Genomic DNA, 21,818 nt, shown 5'->3' with positions numbered 1-21,818 from the left:
AAAGCTTCCCTTTCAAAAGTCAGATGGGTTGGGAATGTAGGGATATCTAAAGTTCAAAACCTGATGGTATACAGAAATACTTATGTAAAGGCAGGCTACGAAGTCAGGTCAACAAAGAAAATCTAGCCATAGTATTTGATTTTTCCATGTAAGCAATTCTTCAGATCTCTTGGTAGCACCTCAGTCTGTCCATTAGCCTGGGTTGTTAAGGGCTTTGTTTTAACAAAATCCACATAGAGTAATCATCTGGGGTTAAGGCAAAGCCACTTAGAATTGGCTCAGAGTACAGTTGCAATTTTTCTCTAACTTCGTGCTGAAAATTTTACTAGGAAAACTATCTGAAAACTCTAAAGTGTGTCTTCTATGATATTTTCCTTCATAGCTATATTCTTCTACTTTTCCATTTCACCTTATTATTTTCCATTAACCACTTTATCCAAGCTGAGGTCAATGTTTTCAATGAGGTGGAATTTCTCTATTAAATAGGGAGAGCCCTGACAAATAGTCAACTCCCTTCAATAGTGCTTGCTGCAAACATTTCTTTTAGACAGTCGCACTGAAAGTGTAAGTAGAAGATCATTTTCCCCATGTAAACGATAGAGTCAGAGGTTCAAGAAAGCAATGATGTGGCCTTACTTACTGATCATTTCCATTTTCCGGTGTGCCTGGGAGAGGAGAGAGCTGCTGTTAGTGTTGCAGAGAGCTTGGCCTCCCAAACCCTGAGACCCCTCCTGCTTCCCGTGCATTTTTAAATGATTTCATCCCCTCGCAAACATTTCCTCAGGTATGAACAGTTTATACCAGGTTGACATTCATGAGAGAGTCCTCATCAGGCCAGCTCCACTACCTGTACTTCTGGACTCATTTTGGTCTCCTAGTTTCAATTACGATGCAAAACTATCGTCCTTTATCACACAGCCAACAGACACCAGAAAAGTATTTCAGTGTCTCTGAAAACATTCTCTGCAAAGTTTCGAATTACCTTTTAGACCAGAGAATTGACTTTCCTACTTTCCTTTCAAACACTGCTCTTCCCTGGGACACAAATCACTGTATTTGTGGTGAGCTACCACGTGGATATTGTTTCTAATTGCATCTTAAAACCACTGATTCGGCCTCTCAGAACTGCCCTGCGAAATGTCAGAGGCTGCAAGCTGCAACTAATCCTTTGTATTCTTTTCCAGGTTGCCTCACGATTATGTAGGCGGAGAACATCTAGGGTGGAGAGTGAGCGTGCCCTGCGGGAACACAGCCTTCTCAGCAGTGCGTGCTGGTGGTGGAACCTTGCATTAGGCCACTGTTTAATGGGATTGTTTAAGGCCCCCTTGTTATGCTTCCGCTTCTGCCTTGGTTCTATTCCACTGCCACTTAGTTCCTGCCTCTCGGATTTGTTTTCAGATCTAACCTAGCTCTTTCGCATCACTGGGATAGGCCTTTTGATCTTAATTCTGGCTCTGACCACCCTTGTGCTACCAGACCTAAATTTCCACTAACATTTCAGGTGATTCTTAGTTAGGATGTCCTGTCATGACTCTTACAACTGAGATCTAATTCTTTGACTATCTCAGATGGTGCTACCAACTAGATCTACCTCATCCTATCTCCATCAGTAGGACTTTAACACATTTTTGTTTGATCCCTGAGTCAAATATAATATCATCCTGATGCTCACAGTCCTGTTTCAAAGTGAGTTATGGAAATTTTCATATATTTATGTTTTTCTATAGAGTGCTGGGCTAATTAGCAAATATAAGAATGTCAACAGACTATTTTCTGCATATGTACCATGCTTATTTGGGGTTAAAGCTCAGCCTACTGTTAATATTATCTACATAAGCTTGATTTTGTACTGAAATCTATGATTCATGTTGTTTTTCAGAGAGTAGAGTTTATTTAGTAATTTTCTGAACTTAATGAAGTCTCACCCACATACTTGAAGAGGAATTAACTGAGGGTGTTTAATGGTGTTAATTTAATGATAACAATGCTATAAATTCTATTTGGGGAACAAAAGTCAACAGTAACCAAATAGATTTGGCTAGTTATGCAACTGCCAAACTGGTTTTAAAGCGCTGTATGTCTTCCAAATAACTTCTCATCATGGTAGGAACTTTATACATCCGGCATTTCCTTTAATGGAAAATGTCAACTTTTCAATAACATATTTTCAAAACTTCCTTTGCAAAGAAAATTCTCAGTACAGGGTACACTTTACAAATAGATTCCGCATACTAATGTGTACCTATCCTATATACTCGACACCCACGGGCTTCAAAGTGGATGGCTGATTGCCTGCACCAAGAAGGATTGGTGGCTCGAAAACTTAGAGTAATTAAGCTGATTTATAAAAATGCTATTTCCTGTCTGGATTCTGGGCAAAGAAACATATTTCAGACATTATCAAGAAGTTTATTCACTCACTACCAGAGGAAAAGGTATCAATTTGTTTTCTTCTTCTTTTCCACCAGAAGCTAAAATGAACAGTGCTGCTTGGGACTCCCGACCTCTCCCTGCACTGTCACAATCACGCCCCTGCTGATGGAGTCACGACACTCAGTGGACAGTTTCAGGAGCAGCATCAATACTGTCCTGGGGGCACAGTGTCCGTGAGGCAACCAGAAAATAGAGTAGCTTATACGTCTTATTTTCCTCTCCTCTCCTCTCCTCTCCTCTCCTCTCCTCTCCTCTCCTCTCCTCTCCTCTCCAGGCAGAGTTAGACAGCGAGAGAGAGAGAGAGAGACAGACAAAGAGAAAGGTCTTCCTTCTGTTGATTCACCCCCCCAAATGGCCGCTATATCTGGCGCGCTGCGCCAATCCAAAGCCAGGAGCCAGGTGCTTCCTCCTGGTCTCCCATGCGGGTACAGGACCCAAGCACTTGGGCCATCCTCCACTGCCTTCCCGGGCCACAGAAGAGAGCTGGACTGGAAGAGGAGCAACCAGGACAGAATCCGGCGCCCCAACTGGGACTAGAATCTGGGGTGCCAGCGCCAAAGGTGGAGGATTAGCCAAGTGAGCTGCGGCGCCGGGGCTTATAAGCCTTATAAAAATAACAAATGAGAAACATCTCAAAAAAGTACTTTTTACCTTTTAATAGTTTATGAAACTTAGAGGTTTGTTAGTGAAAGGTAAGATTATATTTTACTGGACATCAAAAAATATAGTGCATCAGGCATAGAACAAAGGTCTCCTGTCTACTAAGTACAATGCATATGGACAATAGGTCACTGGGGACTTGCAGGGTTTGTCAGATTTGAGGGGAGGCAGGTACATTCCGATGTGCTTGACTTAAGTATGATGAATGCAGTCATCAGTTTCTGTAGAATCAAACTTCAAAGAACAGCCCACTGTGGTTGGAGAGGTGGTGTGTTATAGGAAGGTAATAAATTGGTGTTGGAGCTGGAGCTTCCAGGGTAAGCTGGAGATCAGGTGTGTAACAAACACTCGAAGATGGGGGGCGGGGATGGAAATTTTAGGAGAAGAAATATTATAAACAGAGTCATGGCTCCATGAAGCTGTACGACATCATCACGGCAGGGGTCTGGAATAGATAGATCGTTAAGGGAGTTAAGGAAGAAAGAAAGATAGTTCAGGTAATGTAGGGGGACTGCTGAATCATGGGAGCTGAATGAAGGCGGAGTCAGGCAAAGCGCTGAGCGAAGAGTGCCAAAGTCCCTGAAGCACAGAGCAAGACTGAACAGAGACAGACAGAAATCCAATATGGTACGGGACTTTGTAAGATGTATTAATATTGGCTCAGGAATTTTGACAAACATAAGACATTAATAATAAGGGAAGTGTGAAGTACACGGGAGCTCCCTGGGCTATCTTTGACAATTTTCCACTAACTAAATCTAGTCTAACTTAGGTTTATTTAAACAAAGGACAAAATATATAACAGCGTCCCTTCAATGGGAGGAAGCTGTGACTCCACAGAGGGAAGTTAGCCCCATAACTAACACTGTTCGTGAGAGTGTGGCCCCCAAGCTGAACTTTTAATGAGCCCTCACTTTGTTCTCTGTTAGGTGGAAACGGAAAAGATCTCCAACTGGACACAACGATGCCCTACTAGGTACTTTTTGCTGCTCTATGTCCCTGACTGCCCACAAAATTTGGGGCTCTTTCATGAATAAGAACTTGTGTTTGATACCTACCCATAATGGTTCCTCATCCCTTCTGACCTTTACCTGCATTTAATGGATTTCTCTGCCCCTTTCCCTCTATTTTTGTGATCACGCACTATGGATTTTATTTCTATCTGTAACCCTTCTGTCCTTTTAAGAGTTTAAGCTCTATTTTAGATCGAACATATATTCACTCTGCTTTCAAGAAAACAAAACTGAACACCATGACCTACCTGGGTCTGTCTTCCAGCACATCCGGTACAAACCCACCAGAACAAATACTGAGAGTGTTACTACAATCAGAGCAATAACCACCGGCAAAATAACACCTAAAACACATTGGAAGCATTGTCAGTTAGAGTGCCTACTGAATTGCATATTCGTGGAGCAAAAGCATGCAGGCTGCTTTTGTCCTTTAAACATCATTCCATTAAAATGTTATATTCTGGGCAAAGATTTCTCTAATTCACGGGTTTTCCTCTCGTTGTCATTTCTGACATATCCACTTGATGTCAGTCTTGTTAGCCTTTCTGAAGCAAAACTTCAGATCTAGGAGAGACAGTCCCCCATCTTCCTGGAGACTGAGGGAGTGAGGAAATGGATGCCCTGAGAAGTAGAAGATGTCCTCTAAGTTAGAATTAAACTCACATTCACAAATTGCATTCCCCAACACTTTACAGTGAGGCTACTGATATATATGAACACACACACACACATACATGAACACACATACATACATGCACACATACATTTATAATATACATAGTGACTCACCTGAGACTGCTCTAGTCCTAATGCTGATATTCTGAAAAACTCATGAGTATCTTTCTATAACAAAATTGTCAAACTGGCACAGACATTAGTAAAGTTAAGTGAATATCATAGTAGCTATGATTCCTAAAAATGAGCTATGGGGTTCAGGTGAGGGCTGTGCATGTGTGTATGTTTGCATGTTTAGGGGAAGAGGCACTGCTGCAATCACTCAGGGTATATGCTATGTTTTTGGTTTTATTATCTGCCTTCTGTGCTGACCATAAGTTACCAGGTAAATACCGCGGTCACGACAGCAGAGCTGCTGTAGGGGCATGTGGGGTCTTTAAGTATTCATGAGAAATGCAAAATGAAAATAAAACTGTGCACGGATTTTTTTTAAAAAATTGTATCAGAATATACTTATCTTTTATTTCTGAAGTCCCCTCTTAGAATTAGAGGGATTGAAATTAAAGTTACTATTTAGTTAGATATTCCCATCTGCTTGCATATCGGCTCCTCATTTATGTATCAGGAGGGTAATACAGTCCTCTGATTCATAGGGTGGTTTATGCTTCCATTTTCTGGGTTAAATATTTGTTTTAATTATGTTCTGCTGATTTCATAACAATCCTTGAATGAGATTTTGATTGCCTCCTAAAATGAAGACACCATGAATCAGCAGGTCAATAATTTCTATGCTAAGTTATTTAATGGAATGGCTTTACCTAAACCTAAGATAATCTTTTATGATTCCAGATTTACAGAAGTTCATCTTATCCTTAATTGCTGGGGAAATTATTAAAGATTCTATGTTCAGTCTTAGCAAACACGCAAGGGTGCTTCAAAAATTTCCTGCTTGGGGCCGGCTCTGTGGCACAGTAGGTTAATCCTCCGCTTGCGTTGCCTGCATCCCCTATGGGCACCGGTTCTAGTCCCACCTGCCCCTCTTCCAATCCAGCTCTCTGGTATGGCTTGGGAAAGCAGTGGAAGATGACCTAAGTGCTTGGGCTCCTGCACTCGCATAGGAGACCAGGAAGAAGCACCTGGCTCCTGGCTTTGGATCGGTACAGCTCCAGCTGTTGTGGCCATCTGGGGAGTGAACTATTGGAAGGAAGACCTTTCTCTCTGTCTTTCTCTCTCAGTGTCTGTAACTCTACCTCTCAAATAAATAAATAAATAATTTCCTGCAAATATAGAATTAAAAGATAAGTATATTTTGGTTCAAAAATTGTGAAACTTGTGCATAATTTTTTTTTCATATTACACATTTTCAGTGAACTTTTTTGAAGAACACTCATCTATGATTTTGATAAAAAGGAGCATTTCTTAAAGGCCATTTTTAACGGTTGGACAAAATTCTGTCAAGGTGATAAATCATTTTTTGGTATAATTTTTGTTCTTAGTATTTTATATTGAAACTATTTAATTGACAATGATGGAATTTATTCAAAATATACAACTTGAAAATCTTAACATAATTCATTCTATGGGGATCTCAGTGTTTGTGTGTTTTGGCATATTGGAAACTTGTCTCATTGACTCATCCTTGGCCCTTGGTGGTAGCTGCTTAGCTCTAAGGTAGGAAAAACTTTTTTTTTTTTTAAAGATTTATTTATTTGTTTGAAAGTCAGTGTTACACAGAGAGAGGAGAGGCAGAGAGAGAGAGAGAGAGGTCTTCCATCCCCTGGTTCACTCCCCAGTTGGCCACAATGGCCAGAGCTGCGCCGACCCAAAGCCAGGAGCCAGGAGCATCCTCCAGGTCTCCCACGCGGATACAGGGGCTCAAGGACTTGGGCCATCTTCTACTGCTTTGCCAGGCTACAGCAGGGCGTTAACCGGCTGCACCACAGCACCGGCCCAGAAAAACAATTTTTTTTTTTTTTTAACTATGCTCATTATGACCAGATTCACAAGGCCAGTACTGTGGCATAGTGGGTAAAGCCACTGCCTGCAGTGCCAGTATCCCATATGGCCACCGGTTTGAGACCCGGCTGCTCCACTTCCGATCCAGCTCTCTGCTATGGTCTGGGAAAGGAGTAGAAGATGGCCCAAGTCCTTGGGCCCCTGCACCCACATGGGAGACCCGGAAGAAGCTCCTGGCTCCTGGCAACAGCTCCAGCTGTTGCAGCCATTTGGGGAGTGAACCAGCAAACGAAAGACCTCTCTCTCTCTCTCTATTTATTTATTTTTAATTTTTTTAAATTTTTTGACCTCTCTCTCTTTCTTTCTCAGCCTCTGCCTCTGTAACTCTGCCTTTCAAATAAATATATAAATCCTTTAAAAAAAAAGAGACCACATTCACTTGTAGGGAATTCTTAAGGAGGCAGCAGTTAGATAGGCATATAATGGTATCGCAGATTCTGTCAAGTTGAGAGAAAAGGCTGCCCATACTCTGAGCCTTCCCATTCACTGGTCACATACCAACACAGCTATTGCCATGAATGAAGATATGTCTGTAACTCACTTGAATAGGAGGGGTTAGTTGATGAAGAGCTCATATTTTTTCCATCCTCGGTACCTATTATTTTAAGAAAGAAAAAGACAAGTCACTTTGGTTAATGTATGCAATCCCCACAATTTTCCCTCTACTTCCATTTAAAGCAGCATCTGTGACTTACAGGTATGATGCTGCAAGAGGGAGAAATTCTGTGCCCTTGTGGGAAAGCTCTGTTCTGTAACTCAAGATTGGTCGGGTTTTCTTGGTGACAAAGGTGGAGCAGAGCAGGGTTCCACTCAGGCACAATGAAATCATACCTTGAGACTGTAAGATGATTGCTGGAGTTGTTACTGCTGCTGAAGGCAACGTATTGGTTTCAGAAAATGGTCCATCTGGTTGTGAAGTGTTAACTGTGGAAACTAAAAAATCCAGAGTCAGAGAGTAACATTAATTCTTCATATTGGATTGCAGAATCAAACCGTCTGCATTTCTGAAGATCTGTGGAAACTATTTATTGTTGAATAATGGGATACATGCTGTCATATTACTGAAGTGTGAGTTCATTTAGTTCTCCTGGAAAGATGATTAAATCTGTAACCACAAAACCTAGATATTACTATTTAATTTTCACAAGTTGGCCTAGAAAACTCGAGGAAGTCTCTTACCCTAGAGTATAAACTGTATCACATGGTGCGTTAGATTCTTGAGGCAAACAAATCTACACAAAAACATCATTCACGTATCAGATATTATAACTTTGGGCAATAGTGTTTTTTTTTTTCTATCATACATATTCAAAAGTCGCATAGATGCACAGGCCTTCAGATTTCTCAGTGGGAGAGGAGAAAAGGTTGTATTTGTGGCTTTGATTAGAAGGATGGGGGATAAATCACAGAGGATGCATTCATTTCCATCTCCTGAGCTCAGCTGCTGTTTACACGGTGTGCCTTTCCCACTGTCCAAGCTCTTTCCACCCAAGAGAAATGTCATTATATATTTACTGTTACCATTACTTGTTTGTTTAACATTTGCCACCTTCAACTGGAAGGACTGAAACAGAAACTATAAATAAAAATGTATTATTCAAAATCCACATATCTTGAGAGGTTTAATGGAGATATAAATACATAAAGGTTTCACAAATGTATGGTGTTTTTTTCTTGTGAATTTGGGATAAAATGTTATTTGCATTTAGAAAATTGCTTGAAAAAATGAATTCCCCTTCCTTCATGGTGGGCCTGTTTGCCTTGTCTATACTAAATTACCAGTTCCTGGAGAGCAAAGGCCGTAACTGTCACCACAGCGCACATGGAGCGCTTACCCCAGCGGGCGTGCAGTGGGATGTAGCTGACTGCTAGGCTCAACGAAGAGGTACCTCTTAGGACTGTGGCTCCTCAGGAGGACTGAGGCCGTGGGCAACTGCATCAAAGACAATGAGATTTCCATGGCTGCCCTGGCTCTTTCCTCCTTTGCCACCCACAGCCCAGCACGCGCCCTGCATGCTTGTGCATTTTTGACATCTGTGGGGGAAGAATAATGATTAGAGTCTGTGCCGTTCTTGCCATGGAAGAGGTCTGTGGGAGGAAGCTAGATATATGCCCCCAAGAACAAAGAAAAGTGCCAGCCTAGGCTAGCAAGCAAGCAGAAACAGGAATATTAAATGAAAGAGTAGGAACGAGCTGAAGCCTTGATGCTTTTAGTTCCTGTTTGCAGTGTCAGGTCCTTTAGTGAGGACAGATGCTCTTTCACTCGTGTTGGTAGAGAACACGATGACTGATTAAATAGCCAACGGGAGTAATCCTCATGGATCACCTACAGGTTATTTTTTAAGATCGCACATCCTATCTTTCTGCTTTCTTGTAGACAATGTTGTGCAATAGCTCCAGGACTGAACAGAATCTGGTTCACAGGAAACACCAAGACTCCCCACTTGGAGAGTGGATTGTCAGTCTCTGGTTACCGCTGAGGAACCGGAGGTAGCAATAGAGTTAGTCCTTCTTAATAGAACACCTGAGTGTCTCTTTAAATCAAGACTTTCACATTTTTTGTTTTGCTTTTCTTTTGACTGCAACCCTCAGTTAAGAATCATTTCTCAAACTAGTATAGACACACACACACATACACACACAGAATTACCTCTCTAAATGTGTGATGCCTTCTGGTGTTGCATTTTCTAGTTTCTCTTATTTCCTTTTTGCACATATTAGTTATGACCCCCGTGAGTGACTCACAGAGAAACTCACAGTTGATCATGTGATGTGATCAGATTGCTGAAATTATGGCAACTGGCTGAATTCACAAATTAGGACCCTGCTGCTGTTCTCTGTAATACTAAGATAAGAGGGATTCAGGCTGTGCTCAGAGCTGATGATTTTTTCTGGGTTCTGCTGAGATTCTTTTATTCCAAACAACTCTCCAAACTGCATTGTCAGGGGAGGTATGGGAGAGGTGTAGAGGAGTTAAGAGCGGGATTCTGATGCAGAATTCCTGGCTTCAAATCTAAATCTAGAACTTGCTCACAGCGGAATCATGGGCAAGTCACTGTACTGTTTTTTGTCTGTTTCTGCATATGTACACTGGGCTTATGATGCAATAGTATAATATCATAATATTATTTAGAAAAATTAATGAGCAACAATAATTTTAGCTGCTTAAACTAATATTTGATACTAATAAGTATACACAATATGAAGGTACTTAAGAGTTTATGGTGCAAAAAATATAAGCTTATTTTGATGCCAAGATTTTATAAATCCACATGTAGGTTTCTCAGAATAGGTATTTTCCATGAAATTTTGAAGACACTTTGCATCCATGTATTTCAAAAATTCTGCACCAAAATGGACTTGTCTTTTACTTCTACTTTCCATGAACTAGCTGAACCACCCTCATGTTACATAATATATATTATCATGCGATGTTAGGATACCATTATGTTGTGATTATGCCACTAGAGTTGAACCTTCCAAACAAAGGCAGCTTGTCTATTTTTTTCCAAAGCTCAAAATGTAAAAAACACACGAGATAGACTCTTCAGGCACTCCTTTGCTCTAGTCGGGAGCCAGTGTATGATGGTATGCAGTGTATGCTGCTCATGATCCGGTTTGCCCTTGGGCTCTGACTTCTGGTGACTATGGTGAATACTGAGTTTTGGATATTTTATGTCACAACTTAACCAGTTTGCAATGTCATGTCAGAACTTGGAGCAAGTTTGAGGTGACTCTCAAAGCCAAGTCTGTTGTAATAATGTGCATTCAAATCCACCCCATGGTGCCTGATGGTGGTCCTTAGTTGGCTCTTGCTGTAAATCTCTCACTTGACAAATCAGTGGGAGTTTTAAAGATAGGATGCTTTATGGAGGTTGCAGGGCACTATGGGGTCATGGGAACGCACTGAACAGAATCCGACCAGAGGCCATGTAAGAGCTGCACGTTCACCACCTGCTCTCTGAAATCCTTCATTTTGTCTACAGCGATGTCCTGCATTCCCAAGGCTGTTCTCAGCCACCAAGTGAACAAGGTAGGAATTTGAAGGCAGGTGTGTTTCTGGGAGACATCAACTCCTTAAAGAAGGAACTCGGGCTGGGGGGATTGCTGATGGCCTTCCTGAACCTTCCTTGGAGTGAAGGGCAGACTAGAGTGCTCCCACCCAACATTCGCTCCTTCTCCTCTCTGTATGTCAGACTTGCATCTCTGATGCCCTTCCCAGTGTCCTTGACATTTTCTGTCACGGATATTTTCCCTGACAAAATCCCTGTCCCTTTAATTACATCTTGAATTCTGCTTCTTTGAAGAACCAAACTCTTCCTGTGGGGAAAAAACCCTTTCCCCATTCATGCGGTCATAAGAGATGTCCCTTTTCACTCTAGGCTCAGGGTCACTGGCTGACCAAAGTCCCCTCCTGAGAATTTGAGTGTGGTGGTTCTGGGTTGTTTCCAGTTGAAGCTCTGAAGGAACTATTGGTGGCAATGCCAGATTCCTGAAATTACCTGGGTCCTCTCCTTCTTAATTCTGTAGGCCTCCTAGTATCCTTTACATACACACACGCACACACACATCATTTAATTAAGCTGGAGTTAAATTCTGTTCGCTACCTAGCAACCTTGAGTATTTAATTTTTTAGTTATTTGTTTTGGCAAGTCGGATATGGCAGTTTGAAGTGCAACTACTTCTATCCAAGGACTTGGAGCAAGATCTGGTAAAGAAAATGACCAGATTTCAGACAAAAAAAATTTGAGCCCTATACCTGCAGTTTACTTTTATGTTTGCATATACAGACATAAAAATAAACATCATTTAATTCCATTTTCCATGAACTTTTTGAAGTTTTTCCCAAAGAAATCTTTTATTTAAGGAATACAAACTTCATAAGTAGAACTTTAGGAATATAGTGATTCTTCCCGCCATATTCACCCTCCCACCGACACTCCCACCCTTCCTCCTCCTCCCTCTCCCATTCCCAGTCCCATTCTCCATTAAGATTCACTTTCAATTAATTTTGTAAACAGAAGACCAATTCTATACTAAGTAAGATTTCAGCAATTTGCACACACATGCACAAAACTGTTTGAGAACAAATTTTACAGTTAACTTTCAAAATACAACTCATTGAGGACAGAGGTCCTGCATGGGAACTTAGTACACAGTGACTCCTGTTATTAATTTAACAATTAATCCTCTTATATATGACATCAGACCACCTGAGCCTCTTGACATGAGCTGCCTAGGCTATGGAAGCCTTTTGAATCCACAAACTCCATCAGTATTTAGACAAAGTCATAGGCAAAGCGGAAGTTCTCTCCTCCCTTCAGAGAAAAGTACATCCTTCTTTGATGGCCACTTCTTTCCACTGGGGTCTCACTCAGAGAGATCCTTCATGTAGAAGATTTTTTGCCACAGTGTCTTTGCTTTCCATGCCTGAAATGCTCTCATGGTCTTTTCAGCCAGACCAGGATGCCTTAAGGGCTGAATCTGAGGTCAGAGTGGTACTTAAAGTGATTATCATTTTATGAGTCTGCTGTGTGAACTGCTTCCCATGTCGGAACATTCTCTCTTTTTTAATTCTATCCATTGTTATTACCAGACACTTGCTCCTATTTATATGATCACTTTAACACTTAATCCTATCTATATATTCACTTTAACACTTAATAGGATCACTTTAACACTTAAGAAGGTAACAGGAACCCAACTTTGTGAGCCATTACTGCTGCATTCCAAGGAATGTGTTATCAGAAATTTGGAGTCAGAAGCCAGGACTGAGACTTAAACACAGACACTGCTAAAGGATCCAGATATCCTAACACCCATGCTAAACACCTACCCCTAAGTTTAAAACAAGATTTAATTTTTATTTATATGAAAAGCAGAGTGATGGAGGGAGGGGAGCTTCCATCTACTGATTCATTCCCTAAGTGGCTGCTACAGCTAGGTCTGGGCCAGGTCAAAATCAGGGATCAGGAACTCCATCCTAGTTATCCATGCGGATGGCAGGGACCCAAACACTTAGACCATCATCTGCTATCTTCCCAGGCACATTACAAAGAAACTGGATCCAAAATGAAGAAGCTGGGACTTGGATCGGCACTTCCATATGGCATGCTGGTATTGCAAGCAGTAGTTTAATTAGCTTTGCCACAACACCGGAGTCTAAGTGCACTTTTGTTCTGGAAGAAAATACATTATCAGGCCAAGGAATCATGAACAGAATCATGGAATCCTGTTGCTTGAAGCAATATGTTCTTTAGGTAGAACAGCATTTTGAGTGCCATCTTTTTTTTTTTTTTTTTTTTTTTTTTTTTTTGACAGGCAGAGTGGACAGTGAGAGAGAGAGACAGAGAGAAAGGTCTTCCCTTGCCGTTGGTTCACCCTCCACTGGCTGCCGCGGCCGGCGCCGCGCTGATCCGATGGCAGGAGCCAGGAGCCAGGTGCTTTTCCTGGTCTCCCATGGGGTGCAGGCCCAAGCACCTGGGCCATCCTCCACTGCACTCCCTGGCCACAGCAGAGAGCTGGCCTGGAAGAGGGGCAACCGGGAAAGAATCCGGCACGCCTAACAGGACTAGAACCCGGTGTGCCGGCGCCGCTAGGCGGAGGATTAGCCTAGTGAGCCGCGGCGCCGGCCTGAGTGCCATCCTTAATAGGTTGGAGCCACTCTGTGCAATGCCGTGTTCAGAACTGTTAGGAAGCCGAATCTGAGAAAAATATGATAGATCAATTTGCAAAGGCTATAAGAGGAGCTGAGTGGCAGCCTCAGGGCACCCATTTGCCGATCTTGCCTTGCCCAAACCTCTTATTTTATGTAGCCAAACTAAGGCTCAGGAGATTTAAAAAAGGTTTTTAAGATTTTGCTGATGTTTGGTAACTAAACCATAAATAACACCTGGGTCTCCTGGACCTCCATCCTGATCCTTTTTCAACTACCCACATTCCCTCTCTAGGCTGTGCGCAAACACACAGCTGTGGTTTCTCTTTCAATAAATTTGGAGAATCACAGGCACTGACACAGTATGCTTTAGAATATGAACAAGGCTCCCCCTTGCCCGCTTCAGGGCTGTAAAACATCCTCTAATGATCTTTGAAGGCATAGTCTCCATTCGCATCCAGTCTAGACTGAATTTCACCATTGGGTCTGTTTCTTGGATTACACTATAAAGCTGGCAGTATTCTCTCTTAGGAAATCTCTGTCACAGGGCCTTTCCCAGGTTTTCCAGAACACCATTGATTTTAATTTTCCTATCAGGATATGCCAGATTTATATCCAAGTTGTTTTTATAAAATACATTATGATTCCTAGAAGGATTTCAAATTAACCCAGTATTAAAATATGCACCCATGTAACATACAGATATAGTTGATTAATGCTAGTAGAGAATTATATGAATTATATGAAGATTAGAAAGAAAGATTGAGAGAAAATCATATGAGGTACATATATATTAATGGGAGGTGAATGTGGGAAGCAGTAGAGAGTTAAACATTCTATTGTAAGAAAGAAAATGAAATTGTATTTTATTTTTATTTCCCTTGTGTTGCCTGCATTTATTTTTGGTATGTGTGCATTTAATGTAAATGTGCCTAACAGGTTAAACTCCATTGAATCAAACACTTGTTAGTTGTTTCATATGATTTATAAATAATTCAAACTGGTCTCTACTTGCAATTTGATGTAGTAATGTCCTGTTTTAAAAAAGAAATTTCAGCATTTCATCATTCGCTCCTCAACGTATTTTCTTTATGTGATTTTCATCAGAGCACACTCTATTGGGTGGTGTCTTAAGGCTTATTCTTCCTGGCCTTTTTTTTATTTTTTTCATTCATCCAACAATAGCAGGAATCGAGAGCTACTGGGCATCTCCCACCAGATGTTGAAGGAAACGCTGCACAGCATCATGGCTGCTATTGCAGTGAAGGATCTGAAGGATCGTACATCTTAGGGGAGATGAGAAGCATACCCAAAAACTGAGAGATGTGAAACATGGGATAAACAACAAGCAAAACAGCATGCTAAAGACGAAGGAAAGACAAACAGTGTTATAGTTTCTTGAATTTCACTTATAAACTGGCTCTTTTTAAAAATGATGTGGGGAGCTTAAGCAATGATATACTTACATACCATCAAATCCATCAACTAGAAATAGGAAATCAGAACAAATGCAAATGCATGAAGTAGACAGGCTACTTGTAAGAGTCACCAACACGCATTCTCACGGTTGCTGGCACTGGCCATGGCAACAGACTCAGGAGCATCCTGACAGGGAAAGTGTGGCCTGCTCCAGACTCTCATTATCAGAGAGGGACACGGTTATATTGCAAAGGTAAGTGGCAGATTAGTTGTATAAACAATACATGGTAGGAGTATGAAACACTCCTCTAGGACAACGTCAGCTCTCCTGGTCCGAACACACAGTCTTTATGCTTTGTCTTGCTTAGCTTGCCCATTTCTAGTCTATGAAGATAGAAATAATAAAAAAATAGCATTGTAAGATAAAACAGAGAGTATACAAGTAACTCTTAATTAGAGAGAAATTAGCTTGCAAAAGTTAATAATTAAAAGTGAAAACTAACTGAGCACCAAAGGGGAAACTTGTTGAAGTGAAATGGACACTATGAGAAACAGTGACTTGATCAGCTCTTGTCCTGACTGTTGATGTACAATGTAATACTTTATCCATTTTAGTATTTTTTTTGTTCTAGTACTATTGGTTGAACTCTGTAATTAACACACAATTATTCTTAGGTGTTTAAATTTTAACTGAAAAGTGATCCCTGTTAGGAATTTGGAAAACATTATGTTGAGTGAAATAAGCCAATCCCAAAGGGACAAATACCACTTGTTCTCCCTGATAGGTGACAACTAACTGAGCACCAAAAAGGAAACCTGATAAAGTGAAATGAACACTATGAGAAATGGTGACTAGATCAGCCCTCACCCTGACTGTTGATGAGCAGCTTAATATGTTATCCCTCTTAGTATTTTTTTTTGTTTGTTCTACTTAATACTTTTGGTTGAATACTGTAATCAATACACAATTCTTCTTAAGTGCTGAAACTTAACTGAAAAGTGATGGCTGTTAAATATAAGAGTGGGAATAAGAGAGAGAAGAGATGTGCAATTTGGGACATGCTCAAGCTGACTTACCTCAAACAGTAGAGTTAGAAACATACCAGGGGATTCGAATTCAATCCCATCGAGGTGGCATGTACCAATGCCATCTCACTAGTCCCAGTGATCAATTTCTGTTCACAATTGATCATAATGATAGGACTAAGAACCAAAGGGATCACAGAAACAAGAATAGTGTCTGCAAATACTAGCTGATAGAATCAAAAAGGGAGAGAATGATCCAACATGGGAAGTGAGATACACAGCAGACCCATAGAATGGTAAATGTCCTAAACAGCCCTTTGGCCTCATAATCAGCCCTTAAGGCATGTGGATCCGGCTGAAATGCCCATGAGAGTATTTCAGGCATGGAAAACCAAGACACTCTGGGGAAAAAAAAAACCTAAATGAAAGATCTCCGCGAGTGAGATCCCAGTGGAAAGAATGGGTCATCAAAGAAGGAGGTACCTTTCTCTGAAGGGAGGAGAGAACTTCCACTTTGACCATGGCCTGTCTAAATATGATCAGAGTCAGTGAACTCAGGGGGCTTCCATAGCCTTGGCAGCTCATGACAAGAGCCTAGGGTGATTACTGATGCCATAAACAAGAGTGTCAATTTGTTAAGTCAACAACAGGAGTCACTGTGCACTCACTCCTCATGTAGGATCTTTGTCCTTAGTGCGCTGTACATTGAGATTTAATGCTATACTAGTACTCAGACAGTATTTTTCACTTTATGTTTCTGTGTGGGAGCAAACTGTTGAAATCTTTACTTAATGTATGCTAAACTGATCTTCTGTATATAAAGAGAATCGAAAATGAATCTTGACATGAATGGAAGGGGAGAGGGAGTGGTTAAGGGGAGGGTTGCGGGTTGGAGGGACGTTATGGGGGGGGGAAGCCATTGTAATCCATATTCTGTACTTTGGAAATTTATATTCATTAAATAAAAGTTAAAAAAAGTGAAAAGTATAATAATTCATTTCTTTTTTTTTATTTTTTGACAGGCAGAATGGACAGTGAGAGAGAGAGACAGAGAGAATGGTCTTCCTTTTTGCCATTGCTTCACCCTCCAACGGCTGCCGCGGCCAGCCCGCTACAGCCGGCGCACCGCGCTGATCCGATGGCAGGAGTCAGGTACTTATCCTGTTCTCCCATGGGGTGCAGGGCCCAAGGACTTGGGCCATCCTCCACTGCACTCCCTGGCCACAGCAGAGAGTTGGCCTGGAAGAGGGGCAACTGGGACAGAATCCGGCGCCCGACCAGGACTAGAACCCGGTGTGCCGGTGCCGCAAGGCAGAGGATTAGCCTAGTGAGCCGCGGCACCGGCCTAATAATTCATTTCAAATTCCTTGAACAAGAGGTAGAAGGTATCCTAAGATACTAACTATCCTGTGCAATTCTGTGTTTGAGAAGAGAAATGTGCTAAAACAACCCTTGCCTTCTTTTTTATGTATAAGTTGTATTTATTTTATTTGGAAGTTGGGGTACAGATTCAGAGAGAGAAAGAGGGAGAAAGAGAGAGAGAGGAAGAGAGAGAGATTCATTTCCAATCCCTGGTTCACTCCCAAATGCTTTGAACACCTGCCAAAGCCACATTATGGAACTCAATCAGTGTCTTCCATGTGGCTGACAGGGACACAAGTGCTTGAGTTATCATCTGCTGCCTCCCAGGTGCACATTAGCAGGAAGCTGCATTAGAAGTGGAGGAGCTGGGACTTGAATCCAGGCACTTGATATGGGATGCAGTCATCATAATTGCTGTGCCAAAAGCCCCCTCTTTCTCAAGAGAATTTCCTAGCTTTAAAATTGTTTTTTTATGTTTTAAAATATTTTATTTATTTATTTGGGAAAGAGAAGAGAGTGCTCTCATCCACATGATCACTCCTCAAAAACCCACAAGAGCCAGACCTGGGCCAGGCTGAAGCTGGGAGATGGAAACTCAATCCAGACCTCTAAGTATTGCTCACAGGAGCCCAACTACTTGAGCTTGTTGTTACCTCCCAGGGTCTGCTTTAGCAGGAGAGAAGTGGGTATCAAATCTAGATATTCCAGTGAAGGACACAGTCATAACCACAAGGCCAAACATCTACTCGAATTTTAAGATTGTTAGAGTCTTGTCAGGTTCTTTATTTTTCATAACTAGTATGCATGACCACCCAGAATGGCATTCCCTTTCCCTTTATGAGCAAAATATCAAAGGGGCGGGGGTTCTAACATAATTTCCACTGCCTTCAGATTTAATTGGACTTCTACAGCAAAGCAAAAAAGTTTTATCTCAAATTTTCCTAATTTTCTTTTGGGTCACTAATGTGACTAGCTTCAGGTAATTGCATTCCCTAAACTAGTAATAACTGTGAATGGAAATTTATTATCTTTTGGTAACTCCATAGAAATCCATGTTGAAGAAAGAAGATGTATTTTTTGTTTTTGATTTGGATAGTTATTAATTTTCAGAAAATTATAAACAATATACAAAGAAGGAAAGAGGCAACATGCTCATTACTTACATATACGCTAATTCATTTTGCTGTTAAGCAAATATTTGTAACCCTGTGCTTTAAAGACACTGTGATTCAGAGAGATAAAGTAACATGTATGACAGTAAGTGAAAGAACTAAAAGAGAAATAGTAATCATTTTTAGTTGTTTGCCTATCCTTGATCCTATGGATGTATACTTCACAAATTTGTTATCTTCACATTTTTGATGACAAATATTCAATATATAAAGGCACAAAGAAGTCTTCCATTTGAAAAAAAAAATCAAATGATTAGAGTTGTTAACAGATGTATAAAAATATCTGCTAATAAATTTGTTAAGCATTTGAATGTAGCTTTTATTTCAAACAATTTTTTAATTCATTTTCATTTTATTTTAAAGGCAGAGAGACACAGACACAACATGGACACACACGCACAATCTTCCTCCCACTGGTTCACTTCTGAAATGCCTGCAACTGCCAGGGGTAGGCCAGACCAAAGCTAGAACCCCACAACCTAATCAGAGTCTCATGTGGGTGAGAGGGACTCACACATTTGAGACATCACCTGCTACACCACAAGGTGTGCATTAGCAGGCAGCTGGATCAGAAGCGAAGGAGCCAGGACTCCAATCCAGGCATGTAAATATGGGAAGAGGGCATTCCAAGCATCATCTTAACCTTAATGCTAAATATCCAACCTTGGCTTTATTCTTTAAAGACAAAATTCATCTGAAGTTTGAAAGTAAAGAAATGAGACTGATCTTTCTTGTAGCTTGTCGAACTAGTCTCATTTCTTTTTAGTTCAGTATTCAAATCAATGGTTTTTGCCTTAACTGTTTCAGAACTAGTTTACATAACTACTTAAATTAACTAGTTTACATAACTATGTAAACAAAATTAAAATACCCTAGATGGGTGTTGAGTTCCCTTTAAAATACACTATAGATAACATGGTTAAAGACAATTCTTGTAAACAACTTGAAGGCTACTTCAGTCCTTTCTTAAAAGAAACCGAATGCTTGGCAGCTTCCCACTTTGCCTCTATATTATGTATATTTGACTTTTCCTCAACAGCCAGTCAGCGGACCAGAGAGGAAGCACTCCTCCAGGACAGCGTCAGCTCTCTTGGCCTAAATGCACGGCCTTTGTCTTGCCTAGCTTGTGTATACCCATTTTTTGACTACGAAGATAGAAATAATAATTTAAAAAAGTTATGTGGTAAAACAGAGAATATACAAGTAACTCTTTATTAGATAAAGAAATTATCTTGCAGAAGTTAAAGATTGAAAGTGAGAAATATAATAATACAAGAGGTAGAAGGTAGACTAAGATACTAACTATTTGGGACACTTGCTGTGAAAATGATGTTAGAGTTACTCATAGTTTTTATTTTTTTTTAATTTTCCAAAATTTCTAAGTTTATTTCACATTTTTATTTGATTTGTACCAAAGGTAACCAGGATTGGAACCTCTGAGTTTTTATTTATTTATTTATTTTTATTTGACAGTTATAGACAGTGAGAGAGAGACAGAGAGAAAGATCTTCCCTCCATTGGTTCACTCTCAAAATGGCTGCTATAGCTGGTGCGCTGCACCTATCCGAAGCCAGGAGCCAGGTGCTTCTTCTGGTCTCCCATGTGGGTGCAGGGCCCAAGCACCTGGGCCATCCTCCACTGCCTTCCCGGGCCACAGCAGAGAGCTGGCCTGGAAGAGGAGCAACCGGGACTAGAACCCGGCACCCATATGGAATGCCGGCGCTGCGGGCAAAGGACTAACCAAGTGAGCCACGGCCCCAGCCCTGAAACCTCTGAGTTTTAACATTGCTATACACATCAGGCAGAAATATTTAATTTTGGTTTCAAAACTACAGGAAAAGTCAACCTTGCTATCCCCATCCTCCACCGGACTCACCCACCGGTCTTCTCTAATCTCTTTCACTCTGCCATCCAGAATTCATTTGGTTTAAAGCTAAGGAATGGCAGAAACACAAACACTTCTTGGAATGATAACACTGAAGACTGCTAACTGTGGTTTATACCATCATCTTTTTGGATGCCAGGACCAGACTTGGTTACCAAATACAGAGAAGACACTCTGTACTTCTGGGAACGGCAGTGGGTACACTGACAATAACAGCCCAGAACACAGAGTTCTGGGCAGGGGACAATCCCACAGGCATTAAACATGCTCTAGGGTGGCTTCACTCACCTCACTCACAGCATTCAGGCATGTCCTTGTATGTTCTTTTTTTCACCCAAGCTCTCCTAAACATTTTTAGTTGTCATTGAATACTTACTTTCAAATCATTTTGCCGTGTCCTCAAACTGGTTGACCTACTTTGCCTCATTTGGGGTATTTTACCCATGACTATACTCAGGGAAAAGCAAAAAGACTTACCTATTATTTCTGTTGTCTTGCTTGAACTCTGATTCTCAGCTTTAAAGTAAAGAAAAAAAAACCATTAAAATTAAATATCAAATACAAAATTTGCTCTCATAGTTGTTTTAGGTGGTAAGTGGATATAGATAGTTCATTTCTGATTCATTTTTCTTCAAATTATAATATCATGAGGCTTTACACTTAGACGAAATTTTAGAGTAGGGAACAACTGATCTGCAAATATTAGGCGAGAGAAATGAAATTACTTTCTCAAGGAGGGACCAAGACTGTAAATCAGATCTGTTGGTTCCAAATCTCATCTTCTTTCACTAAAATAGCTGGTTCTTCCTTCTACTAAGCTGCCCCAAATGCAAAGCTTGTAAAATTCATTCCAACGTGAACATGGCAAAATGTTACATTTGGAAACACAGTTAAAATAATTATTAGATTTAGAGGATTAGAATAAAAAGAAAATCAAAATCCTTTGTTCCCCTTATCAATAACAGGTCATAACCTTTCTTGCTGATAGAATTGATTGAGAATGAAAAAAGTTAAAGGCTATGTCAGACACAACTTTCTGTCTATCCTTTATTTGAATTTGGTTTCAGCTTTCGAAGTACATGATAATTTTAAAGGAACCTAAAATACAACATAAATATAACTATGCATTAAGACATGGATGGATCTTGAAAAAAATATAACATACATCAAAAATGTATTATATCATATGTTCTAAGAGCCTTCACATGAGAATAAACTGTTACTTTGAAAACAAAATTCTGCAAATCTCGAAAATACTTAAGATTGGGTATGAGATTATTCATTTTTGTCAAATTATGATATATAACTAAGATATTATTATCTTGAAGATTCCTCTTGTATCTGTCTATATGAACTAATATAAGAAAAGTTATGATTAAGTCCCCAAATAAGTGAAAATGACACAGACAAATGGTACAATTCACACACACACACACACAATCAATATGCATTGAAGCTCACTGAGCACTCAGATATATTAACATTTTCTAAAATGTGGGATC

The 21,818-nt window shown here is 40.5% G+C and overlaps 2 protein-coding genes across 2 annotated transcripts in view; both read right to left on the bottom strand.

Moving 5' to 3' along the window:
- DDIT4L (DNA damage inducible transcript 4 like) overlaps positions 1–21,818 on the bottom strand; it is a 382,966-nt gene that overhangs the window by 207,058 nt on the left and 154,090 nt on the right. The window lies entirely within an intron of this gene.
- EMCN (endomucin) overlaps positions 1–21,818 on the bottom strand; it is a 113,340-nt gene that overhangs the window by 21,185 nt on the left and 70,337 nt on the right. Inside the window, 5 exon segments of the mRNA XM_008267566.5 lie at positions 641–665; positions 4,355–4,450; positions 7,339–7,392; positions 7,629–7,730; positions 20,794–20,832. Coding sequence (XP_008265788.3) covers positions 641–665; positions 4,355–4,450; positions 7,339–7,392; positions 7,629–7,730; positions 20,794–20,832 — 316 coding nt within the window.

The sequence above is a fragment of the Oryctolagus cuniculus genome, chromosome 8 (assembly GCF_051225735.1).
Source record: "Oryctolagus cuniculus isolate XC-2025 breed Fujian yellow rabbit chromosome 8, ASM5122573v1, whole genome shotgun sequence".
Classification (NCBI taxonomy): Eukaryota; Metazoa; Chordata; class Mammalia; order Lagomorpha; family Leporidae; genus Oryctolagus; species Oryctolagus cuniculus.
This window is presented reverse-complemented; position numbering and strand designations above follow the sequence as displayed.